Source organism: Rhinolophus hipposideros (genome assembly GCF_964194185.1).
Source record: "Rhinolophus hipposideros genome assembly, chromosome: 12".
Taxonomy (NCBI): domain Eukaryota; kingdom Metazoa; phylum Chordata; class Mammalia; order Chiroptera; family Rhinolophidae; genus Rhinolophus; species Rhinolophus hipposideros.
The window spans coordinates 26,327,321-26,339,800 of NC_138058.1; the positions used below are offsets into that span (position 1 = coordinate 26,327,321).

The following is a 12,480-nucleotide window of genomic DNA, read 5'->3' on the forward strand; positions in this document are numbered from 1 at the left end:
TGTGCCTTTTCTATGTTTACATATACAAATATTGACCACTGTTTTACAATTGCCAACACTATCCAGTACAGTAACATATGCTGTACAGGTTCGTCCTGCAGGAGCAATGGGCTACACCACGTAGCCTACGTGTGTGTGTAGGCTATATATACCATCTAGGTTTGTGTAACCGTATGCTGTTCACATGATGAAATCACCTGACACATTTCTCAAAATGTATCCCCATCGCTCAGCAACACATTACTACATATGGACATATATGCTAATTTCAGTGTATTTGAATTTATACACAATCTGTTGTTTAAACATTTATGTTCTATGCAGTTTTCTGTATATGTCAAACTTAAGCAAAAAACTTACAACAGTGAAACAAGTAAGATCCAAATGTAGTTTACCTGTACTTTTTTCTTTCCGGGAACACATACTTTCACATTTTTCCCTTTCACCAAAAGAGGTGTTGTTTCAATGTACTTCATGACGGCATTAACTGCCTCTTTAAATTCCATTTTTAAGTAAGCCTATAATAAAATGTATTATTAGTAAAAAATTTAACATAAAAATTCTCTGCATGACTTAATAATACTACATTGTGGAACATAAAACTATGAAATTATCTCAAGTCCTGGCTTTATCGCTTTTGGTTTTGCTGAAGTATAATTTAATCTTTAGGATGTTTTCACATATGAATTTCTGTACCATTACCAAGATAAGAAGAGGGAAACAGGGATCCATGGCAAGCTCATGGAACAGTAAGAAATGGGAAGGCAGGGCTCAATAAATAATCAGGGATAAGGCAAGATCTGGTCATCTGCTTGAAGTCTGACATTTTTAAGGCTTCTTACAAATAAAACACTACCCACTGTGTTCCCTTTTCTTATCTCACAACTTTATGTTACGTTTAGTCTAAGATTGTTCATAGTATTGGTGAACCTTATTATGGGAGTTACAGGAATACAACCCACATGTAAAAAAATACTGTTAAACAAAATCAGTTGTTTTAGTATAACCTTACTGGTGTGATAAAGGAAGAGCTGGCAAACCAAGGCCCGCCACCTGTTTTCGTAAAATAGGTTTTTTGAATACAGCCATGCTCATTCATTTACACATTATCTATGGCTGTATTACAATGACAGAGTTAAATAGTTGCAATTCTATGGAGTGCAAAGCATAAAAGTTTACTATCTGGCCCTTTACAGAAAAAAGGGTGCTAACCCCTATTCTAAACAGTATTTTGAGACCATGTTCATTTGAACCCAAATTATTTCCATAACTCTCAATTCACAATTATGTATGTTATACATGTAATAAAAGCAGCTAAATGATCCAACAAGTCTTTATAAAGTAATGACTTTGTATGCATTTTTAGAACAGATTGAATGATTCACCTCCTTTCTATATGGAACAATCAGGACATCATTAACTTTTCCAAATGGTTGAAATAGTTTTCTAATATCTTCTTCAGTATAGCCATCCTCTGGTAATTCAGATATAAGAAGAACTGAACCATAATATAAAGGTTGGTCTTTCCGAACCTTTTTGTGGGATGGAAGAAAATTTAAAATAAAGCAAATTAAGGCACAAAGTACAGTAATAACAATTCCCAATAAAAGTTCTTCTACCATTAATCTTAGTTGTTTAAACTGTTTTCTAAATATTTTAGCACAATTAAAACAAATTTTACATGCTAAAGTGGTTAAGAAATGTATTTTATAATTCACCACTCACATCCAACAGTGGAAATGAATTTATACATAACCAATCACAGATGCTTTTTTCTGTTTAGAAGAATTTTATAACAAGCAAGACCTGTTAAATGGTCCAAAACTATTGCAGCATGTTTTCTATATGAATCTGCGTGGCCCATCAATAGTGAAGCTGAAATTACAGCTTTGTTCACTCTGTGTTCTAATAATTGAAAATGATGTATTGACGGGCATAATATTTTAAAAGATTCATATATTATACATACAACTTCCATGAACTGTAATGTCAAATTTACACCTATGTTAAAAAGTAACTTTAAAAAAGAGTTTCAAAACTCCCACCGCCACAATTACAAATTGACAGTTACAAGATATACAGTAGAGCACAGGGAATATAGTCCACATGATGTGATAACTATGTATGGTGCCAAATGGCTACTAGACTTATCAGGGGGAACAGTTCCTAAGTTTTAAAACTGTCTAACCACTATGTTGCATACCTGAAGCTAATATATTATTGAATGTCAAAACTATAATTGAAAACTAAAATTTTTAAAAAGTAACATAAAGATATAAATTGATACAGAGGTACACTGATACATAGGAAAAGTCACAGAGGGCTCTGCCAGGGAACCCGCCTCAGACAAGGTACACCTGACTCTCACTGCAGCCAACTTTCTCAAGCACAGCACTTGCCTCCCCTTTGGAAGCAGATGCCCACTTCCAGCAGAAAAACCTGTGTCTGCCCTGTTCCACGCCCCCCCCCCAAAAAAGCCTGACTGGGTCCAGATCTGCTTGGGCATCAAAACAGAGTTAAGTCTCAAAATTAGTCTCACAGAAGATAAAACATGGCTTTGGAAGAAGCGCAAAGGAGCAGCAGAGTAACTCTTTCTGATTGTTCTCTGGGTCTCCATGTGTCCTGAGCTTTCATCCCATTTATTGTCTCAGTATCAAAAACTAGGCCCAGCCTGGAAAAGGGAGACAACTCTGCTCTAGGCAAGCACCTAGTTTACTCAGAACACATTGCCCCATTAGATAACCTCAAAGTCACATGTAGGACCCAGGACGAGCGGAGTAACTGAAACAGAATGGCCAGGAGTGACACTGTTATTTATAATAAGAATTATATTTTTGGTCTTCATCCCCATTCCTGTCACAGAGCTCCTGAAATCCTTGGAATTTCCTAAGTGATGAGAGCAATAAAGGTGTGTTTTGTTGCAACCCACCCCCCAACCTCTGGGGAGGGCAAAGGGGCTAGGGATTGAGTCCCATCACTAATGGTCAATGATTCAATCAACGATGCCTATGGAATGAAGCCTCCATAAACCCCAAAAGGACAGGGTTTGGAGCGCTTCCGGTTGGTGACTACATGGAGGTGCTGGGAGAGAGGCGTACTCAGAAAGGGCCTGGAAGCTCCGAGCCCTTTCGACACCTTGCCCTATGCATCATCCAGCTCTTCCTGAGTTACATGCTTGTATGAAAAACTGGCAACCTAGTGAAAAAATACAAAATAAAAACTCCCACTGCCACCACCTAGAAATCTTGAAACAAAAATGAAAAGAACTACTGATTCAGCCTCTTCAAAGACTAATTCAGCCTCTTCAAAATTTTCCCTATACTCAACATTTCATCCCCACGCTGTTCAAAATTATGTAATTACAGGTTGATAATTTTAAGTTTATCCTTCTAAATGTAAGTTCTTTAGGGCAGGGAACTATAGTTGTTGAAAGTACTTAAAACAATGTTCAGAGTAATGTGTACCTAAATACTTGAAGACTTGTTAATACCGTGTTTCCCCGAAAATAAGACCTAGCTGGACAATCAGCTTTAATGCATCTTTTGGAGCAAAAATTAATACAAGACCCGGTCTTATTTTATTATAAGACCGGGTCTTATATAATATATAACGTAATGTAATACCAGGCCTTATATTGCTCCAAAAGACATGTTAGAGCAGACTGTCTGTAGAGGTCTTTTTTAGGGGAAACAGGGTTCGCCTATTACAATAAACTAAATATTTGATAATCTGGCCTATTAGCAGTTACTCTGCTAATCTCAGGATGCTTTATCTATTATTTACTACAATAGTAATTTAAAATTACACAGACAAACAATGCCTCAGTATTTTAACTAGCAGGTTAAAAGTCAAAAAACACCAATAAATCAGTACCCAAAAATACAGAATACCAGGTGTGATTAAAAAGTAACGTGAATGTTTACATTTAAAATATATATATATATATATATATATGTAGGCAGCCGATGGCTCAGTTGATTAGAGCGTGAGCTCTACAACTAGATTGAAGGACAATGAGTTGGAGCTGATGGGCCCTGGAGAAACACACTGTTCCCCAATAAAAGTAAATAAATAAAATAAATAAAAATATATTACAGTAAAAGACACATTGTCATTAACCCCCCTCACTTCAAACATACTTATCTCATCGTTCTTGCCACTTTCTGAAGCAGTTCTAGAAGCCCTCTTCTGTGAGTATCTTTAATTGCGCTATTATGGCTGCCTTGATGTCCTGAATCAATTCAAAACGTTTTCCTTTCATGGCCATTCTGACTTTGGGGAAGAGCCAGAAGTCACACGATGCTAGATCCAGTGGATAAGGTAGATGAGAAAACACCGTAATGTTTTTATTTGACAGAAATTGCTGTACCAGAAGTGGTATGTGACACAGAGCTTTTCCACTGTGATTACAAAATACGGTGAATGCTGCTGCTGAGTAACATCCAATGGAAAGGCAGAGATCTTCCATTTGGGAAGCGCAGCATTGAACCTTAGTTAACAGTGTGTAACAAGTTTTAACTTGTTCTGTGCAGTCAGTCAGATTTGAGCTAAAGTTCAGAGAAGGTATGTTTTTAAAGTGTGCCATAAATCATCTTCCATCATGACAACGCTCCATGTCACACTTCACTTTGGTATACGGCAATTTCTGTCAAATAAAAACATTACGGTGTGTCCTCATCCTCCATATTCACCGAAGCTGACATGGTGCAACTTCTGGTTCTTCCCCAAAGTCACAATGATTCAGGCAGGACATTGAGGCAGCCACAACAGTGCAACTAAAGACACTCAAGAAAGACGACTTTGAGAACTGCTTCAGAAAATGGCAAGAACCATGGAATAAGTGTGTTGGAAGCAAGGGGGAGTACTTTGAGGAAGATTAATGGCAATGAGTCTTTTACTGTAATTTTTATTTAAACATGAACCGTACTGTTTGATCACATCTCATATTCTACACTGGACAAAAGAGTATTTGAGTTCTGAACTGAACTGCAAAAGGTATAGAACAGGTTGAAAATGATCAATTCCCTGTACAGATTCACTTTTATAGCTTACTAACAAAGATTACAAAAACTCACTGGTGATTACATTCACTCCCCAATCAAATAGCAAAACTCATCATGATCTGCTTGTGTAGCTAGTCCAAAACAACAAACCATCAAAATGTTCTCACTTTTGATACATCAAATGCCAAACCTCTAGAAATTAAGTTACAAGATTTTGAATTGTTGGTTTTATTATATTCATGAGACAAATCAACAAAAAAATCCATACCAACGTTAACAAGTTATGATTTCAAATTTTGGGAAAACGAAAATAAAAAATTCAGACAAATGTTTTCTCATTGTCATAATAGCAAATCTATGCACACACTTGAACTAACAAATTAAAGTACTGACCTTACGCTGGAGAGAAACAGGTTTATTGCACACCTGTTTACATTCTGCTAACGTGCCATCTTCAAGATTTTTTGATTTGTAACGAGTAGAATATCCTCCTAAATTTGAATCATTCTTTGCAGAGCTTATAGATTTAACTGATGGTTTTGATCCACTGCCAGTTTTAGGCTTTTGTGCTGGTGACTGTCCTTTATCAACTGCTTCCAGATGTTTCTGCTTATTGAGTTCCAACACATGCCCAGATCGTTGTGCTACATCTTCTAATGCTCTTTTTCTATCTAGTAAAAGGGATATAAATACAACCTTAATGAAAAAGAACTCAAAATAGGAACTATGTCACCACATTACAAAAGAATTCCTCAACTACCCAAACGTTTACCACATACAGCCACTGTCAGGTCAACTACGGAGCATACAAGCAAGGTCAGACAATTAAGCTCGCGAACTCATCCTAGAAAAAGTGCTACATACCTGAATATCACTCAGCTCATTGCTGAATATCACTACAGTCACCTTCGAAGTACTACCCTTGGGAAGCTATGCACCGACACCAGCGCCTAGTCTACCCTTCAAAGCAACTTTGGAACTCGTTTTCTGGAACGGCTAGAGTTGTCATCGTATTACCCTTGATGTCCTGAATATCATCAAAGTATCTTCCTTTCAACATTTCCTTTCTCTTCGAGTAAAGAAAGAAGTCATTGGAGGCCAGATCAGGTGAGTAAGGAGGATGTTCCATTACAGTGATTTGTTTACTGGCTAAAAACTCCCTCACTGACAGTGCGATGTGAACTGGTGCATTGTCGTGATGCAAGAGCCATGAACTGTTGACGAAAAGTTGTCATCTAACTTTTTCACGCAGCATTTACTGCACTTCCAAATAGTAAACTCATTTAACTGTTTGTCCAGTTGGTACAAGTTCATAATGAATAATCCCTCTGATATCAAACAAGTTCACAAACTTAATTGTCAGACCTCACACACACATAAAAATATCTAGTCTTTATTCACTCAAAAGGCCTTTACATGAAGTTCCTTTATTCAGTGAGCTTCTCTTACACCAGTGGTCCTCAAATGTTTGGTTTCCATATTCCTTTACACCTTTAAAAATTGAGGACTCCATAGAGCTTTTGTTTACATTCAATTTATCACTATTGACCATATCAGAAATTAAAATGGAATTTAAAACTAACTATTAATTCACTTACTAATAATAAACACCTGTGTTAACATAAATAATTTTTTAAAAACCTGAATTTTCAAAAACAAAAAATTAGATGAGTAGCACCGCTGTACATTTTTCCAAACACTTTAGTGTTGGACTTAAAAGAAGACACCTCAATTCTCCTATCTGCTTGTGCTGGATATATTATTCTGGTTAAAATATATGAAGAAAATCCAGCATCACGCAGATGTGTAGTTAGTTGGAAAAGGGAAGACCTTGCAGACCTCTGAAAAGATCTCAAGAAAATATGTATAATATATAAAAGAGTTATTTCTAGAAAGGTCGCTAAATCAGTATTAACACACAGGTTGAAAACATGAATAATTTCAAAAATTTTAAATTAATTCATGGAAGACAAGTCTATAATCAATTATTATATTAAGGCAAATTAAGATGTTTATATAACCTTGGTTTTTAAATTTGATGTTGGGCGGATACCCTCCTCCACTTCTTCTGATAGTTAATAAAAGCAAGAAGAATAAACTAGATTGGGATGTGGGTCATATTTCATACAGCAATTCTAAAATTTAATAAAATAGAATATTTCATTTCTTAAAAACCTTGAAAGGTTTAAAAAGAGCTGAAGCAATAGCTCAAATGTCAACTTTTCTTAAATCTTGATGATAGTGTATGAGTCACCATTTCAAAATTATTAAAAATATAGAAATATAAAATTCAAACTAATACAACCTAAAAAAAATTTAGGCAAAATAGGTAGCTTTATTCATGACCGTAAGTATACCTGATGATCTCACTGATCTCCTTGATGTCCTTTCAGGGCTCACTGAAGGATAGCTTTTTGGACTACCTCTAAATGGATTTCTCATTCGATATGGTGAACGGGATCTGGATCTGTATCTAGGAAAGAAACGATGGCAAACCCTTGGACTTCGACTTCTTGGTCTGTACATGTAACGTGCTGGTGGGCTTCGAGATCGATGGAATCTGTGACTTGAGCTTGATCTCCTAGAATGTCTAGGACTGGGGGAATGAGAACGTCTTCTTGGAGTTTCATTTTCTTTTCTATTGCCTTCATTTCTACAAAGTACAAAAGACAAACAAGATACAGTAATTTAATGTAAATTTAAACAGTTTAAATGACAGAGTACCTTCTTAAAAACAGACTTAACAATACCAAACTCTGATATTATGTATTTATTAAAAACAAAAACCTGTTTGTTATGATGTAATTCAGGCTTGAGATAAATAAGATAATCAGAAGAGATGATCAGCCCTCTAATTGGATCCCTCTGTTTTGCTAATTTACAGAATATCATCATCAATTTTGTGGGCTTTTCATGTACTACTACGATATCCAATTATGTTTTGAAAGTATTAAGCTATATATGATTTATAATATATATAATATATAAAAATATAATTATAAAATTATAAATATAAATATAATTATATATAATTATTATATATAATCATTTATATATAAATGATTTACATAAATAAGTGATTTTCAAAAATTTTTTCCCTAAAACATTATGCCATCTACAAATACAATATTTGACTTCTGTACTTGTATGTACACACATTGAAGAGGGAACCTCTAAGGGATATAATGCTTAATAAAGCCATTTCCAGCCTTCAAGGCTTTTATAACCTAAGATTCCACAAATATAAAATAATAATAAAAGCATCAAGTATACTGAGAAAAGACTAAAAAAAAGTAGTTCACAGAGGAGAGCTACATTTAAGCTGGGGTAATTAAAGATTCACAGATATTGTTGCATTTGCCTGCTGTTTAAAAGTAAACATGGTCAAAACAGGACTCAATTCAAAACAATACCTTTAAAAACAAGTACTTGCTTACTTTTAAAGGAAAATCGAGTTTCAATAATACCACTATTAAAAAAAATAATTACCTTCTTGATGGGAGGATCTCAGGATTCCAATCAGGATACCTATTTAAGAATAAACAATATTAATTAACAGTTAAAAATAAGACTAAGGTCAACTAATCTTTCTCTGCAATGTATCTGTTCAAAATTATGTTGACATAATGATTTATTAGCATCTTAAAATACGAAAATTTTCTTGGGAATAAAATACTTTGAATGTCTAATTCAATAAACAGTATTATGCTAGTAGGCAATTCAGGGAAAAGAAACACATTCCCCACACTTTAAAGGTTTCCAAATTTTTTTAAGTAAAACAGGCAGTAGATATAAAAGTGTTAAGAGGTACAATACACAAGCTTAGGTAGGAGATAAAAGAGGGAAGACAGTTAACACATTTTGCAGAATCCAGGGGGCACCATCCTATAGAATATAACATGAATGGTACCCTTTACATTGTACCAACTGGTCCTCACAAAGACACATCTAGAGTAGGAGGAATCAGGAGAGAATTCACAAAAAAGGCTTTACAGATAGCCTTTAAAAAGGTCTACCAGTAGGCATGAATCAGGCTACATCTCATGCAGTGGCAACACAGAAAAGGCAGACTGGAGGCAAAACATGTGTTCTATTCCAGAAACCAGTCTGGCTGCAGCATGAAAATAATGAAAAGGAATTATGCAGGGGGGAGCGGGGGGGGGGGTGGTGGGTAGAACCTGGAAAGGTAGCTCAGAGACAAACTGTGACGGTCCTTGAAATTAGGTAAAGAAGTTGCACATAAGTAAAAGGCAAGGGGGAATCAATACATTTCTGAAGCGAAAAGAACACAGGAATGTTTTCAGAACTAACAGAAATAAGAATCTGTGGGGCAGGGCCCTGGAGAAACACACAGTTCTCCAATATAAATAAATAAATAAATAAATAAATAAATAAATAAATAAATAAATAAATAAATAAATAAATAAATAAATAAATAAATATATATCTGAAATTGGGAAAAGATGAGGGCTGAGATCTTTAGACACCAGGCACGTAGAAGCCACAGTTATATGAGGTCAGACAATTAAGTTCGTGAACTTGTTGCAACAATGTTGCTAACCTTTTATGGTATCAGAGGGATTATTCCTTATGAATTTATACCAACTGGACAGTTAACAAAGTTTACTTTTTGGAAGTGCTGAAAAGGCTGCATGAAAAAATTAGACGACCTGAACTTTTTCCCAACAATTCATGGCTCCTGAATCACAGCAACGTACCAGCTTACAGGGCACTGTCTACAAGGGAGTTTTTAGCCAATAAACAAATCACTGTATTGGAACACCCTCCCTACTCACCTGATCTGGCCCCCAATGACTTCTTTCTTTACCCAAAGATAAAGAAAATAGTAAAAGGAAGACATTTTGATGACATTCAGGACATCAAGGGTAATACGATGACAGCTCTGATGGCCATTCCAGAAAAAGAATTCCAAAATTGCTTTGAAGGGTGGACCAGGCACTGGCGTCGGTGCACAGCTTCCCAAGGGGAGCACTTGGAAGGTGACCGTAGTGATATTCAGCAATGAGGTATGTAGCACTTTTTCTAGGGTGAGTTCGCAAACTTAATTTATCGGACCTTATATACTTCTATAAAATTAATACTTCAGATAGGCAATAGCTTTCTAAAAATGTTTTTCCTCCAAGGTACCACTGAAGGTATTCAATAGTCATACATGAGCATTAACTTTTTTGTAAATCTGCTTCCTATAAAAAAGAAAAAAATTGTTCTTACTGTTCATGTAACTGACGGCAGCTCTCAATATGAGTAGATGTATTTTGATGCTGAATCCAATCCTATTATAAAAGGGGAAAAGTGCTGAAATTAGAATATTCCTCATATTGACTAATGAAATTAGGCTGTTTAAAATGACATCGCATACTTTTTTCAAAAATTAAACAAATCTAGTTACAAATAGCATTTGGCTACTCAACAAAATTTTACAAACAAAAACAATGGCCTCCAAACAAAGGCACTTAAGACCATATACCTCTCTGATGCCATTTAAAACATTTTAGTATAGAAAGCATTTTAAAAATCACACCCATGTATACTCATTTTGCAACCAAATACATATTTCAACTTGAAGAATATAAAAGCATGGATCAGAAACAACTCATCTCAAATATAAAAACAACATTCCAAAGAACACCAAAAACTCTATAAACAAAATGGTACCTGAAATGGCATCTTCAAAATATGGGATTTCATTGACTTTACCTCTAAAATTCATGCTAATAACATTAACAACAAAAAATCCTACCTCTTAGGCTAGTACCACCATTCCAAACAAGGTACTCACTATATTGGCAAAGGATAAAATTAGTAAAAATATAAAAAGCTGTTACTGATCAAACCTAATTTATTTAAGGGAAAGTAACACCATTTCAAAGACACAATATATTTCCCTTACATATAAAGCTTTACAATGAACAAAATGCTTTCTTATACATTACTTCATTTACAAATCTGCCCTAAAATTACATTTTGTACCCATAAATAGCTCCTGGAAGATACATCAGATTTTTAAAAAAGCAATACAGTTTTCAAAGATACAGTTCCCCAAGTGAAACAATTAGTTAAAAGCAACATATTCAGTGTTTTATTGTTTCTCCAGCATTTGGACAGGCAGAAAACTTACTGAACAGTTCTGTATTTGAAAACTTTCCTTGAGAAAAATGTTACTCATTTTCATTTCAAAAAACACTTTGTCATTGCTGAAGACGAACTCTAAATTGCCACAGTTAAAATCAAAGTTGACACTAATTATGGAATCTGCCTTGTCAAGAACTATGTGAAAATAAGTGAATGCTACTTGAAATACTCAGCAACAGGTTATGACAAACCCTAAACTACTTCATTAAGACATGGAACTCATTGTAGACTGCAAAAACGCAATGTTTGCACATCCTGTTCAGCGATACAAATAGAAAGCTAGGAGAGATTGGCAGTTACCAGGTCTCTAGTACTGCTAAACCCATGTCTTTGACGTTAACTGAACACTATTTACATCAAACAGACACACTGGCAGGTAGAATGAGCATGATTTATTTGGACCACAAAGTGTTGTTGTTTTTTTTAATAAGTCAACATTTAAAAATCCAGAGATTTTACGCCCAAATCCAGATTTCCAGGTTTTCTTGAAAAAGAACATGAAGTGTAATACTGGGTATGTATGTACTCTATACAGCAACTATCAGCTAATGCTGACAGCTGCCTTATTTAAGTAAGCATATTCTTGCCAGTTATACACAAACCTACTCTCTTTTAATAGGTCTAGTTTACTCACTGACATTACTTACTAATTTAAGTTCAGTAAATATATCTATTCCACCTCAGTTTCCACTAAGTAACAGTATACAGATTAGAAAAGGGATTCGAAGCAGTACTGCCTATCCAGAGAAGGAGTGATAATTACCTACTAAGTAGGAGACGCTACAAGGACTACAGACTTGAGAGAGCCCAGAATCAAACCATAAAAATACTTACCCATATCAGAGCTCACTCTCCATCCTCCAACTAACTACCTCAAAAATCTTTTGTTGGTTCTCAAACTGAATTATTTCAGTCAGAAAGACACAGTTTTAAAACAAAGGACAGCCTTCTAAACCAAGGACAGTCAAAAAGACATAACTTCTAAGCTCAAGACAACTCCTCCTCTAATGACTAAATCCCAATTTAGGGGGAAAAATACATTTCATATCCTATTGTTGCTTTTGTCAGGCTAGTTTTTAAAGACTCCATGGGTGGAGAACATCATTAAATGCTCCTTAGCCAAGAAAAAATTTGCAACTGGTAATTTACATTTATTGGCCACGGTTATGTCACATACTCATGTATAAACACTTACAAGGCAGCAAGACATGTCACAGAAACGAGAGGTAGTTTATGTCATGCAAGTCTATGTTCACAAATCCCTATCATTTAGTCATCTAGTACTGAAGAATTCATTGGTTAGCTCCACTGTGCTGTTCCGACT

At 35.2% G+C, this 12,480-nt stretch overlaps 1 protein-coding gene across 15 annotated transcripts in view; it reads right to left on the reverse strand.

Moving 5' to 3' along the window:
* The window catches only part of ZNF638 (zinc finger protein 638), a 111,174-nt gene that overhangs the window by 39,814 nt on the left and 58,880 nt on the right, over nt 1-12,480 (reverse strand). For all 15 annotated transcript variants that reach the window (XM_081069435.1, XM_081069438.1, XM_081069437.1 and 12 more), the window contains 6 exons: nt 10,236-10,297; nt 8,493-8,531; nt 7,361-7,656; nt 5,397-5,674; nt 1,386-1,532; nt 396-518 (listed from right to left, as the gene is read on the reverse strand). In XM_081069435.1, the coding sequence (XP_080925561.1) occupies nt 396-518; nt 1,386-1,532; nt 5,397-5,674; nt 7,361-7,529 (717 nt within the window). In that variant the 5' untranslated portion in view covers nt 7,530-7,656; nt 8,493-8,531; nt 10,236-10,297. The remainder of the gene's footprint in view (nt 1-395; nt 519-1,385; nt 1,533-5,396; nt 5,675-7,360; nt 7,657-8,492; nt 8,532-10,235; nt 10,298-12,480) is intronic.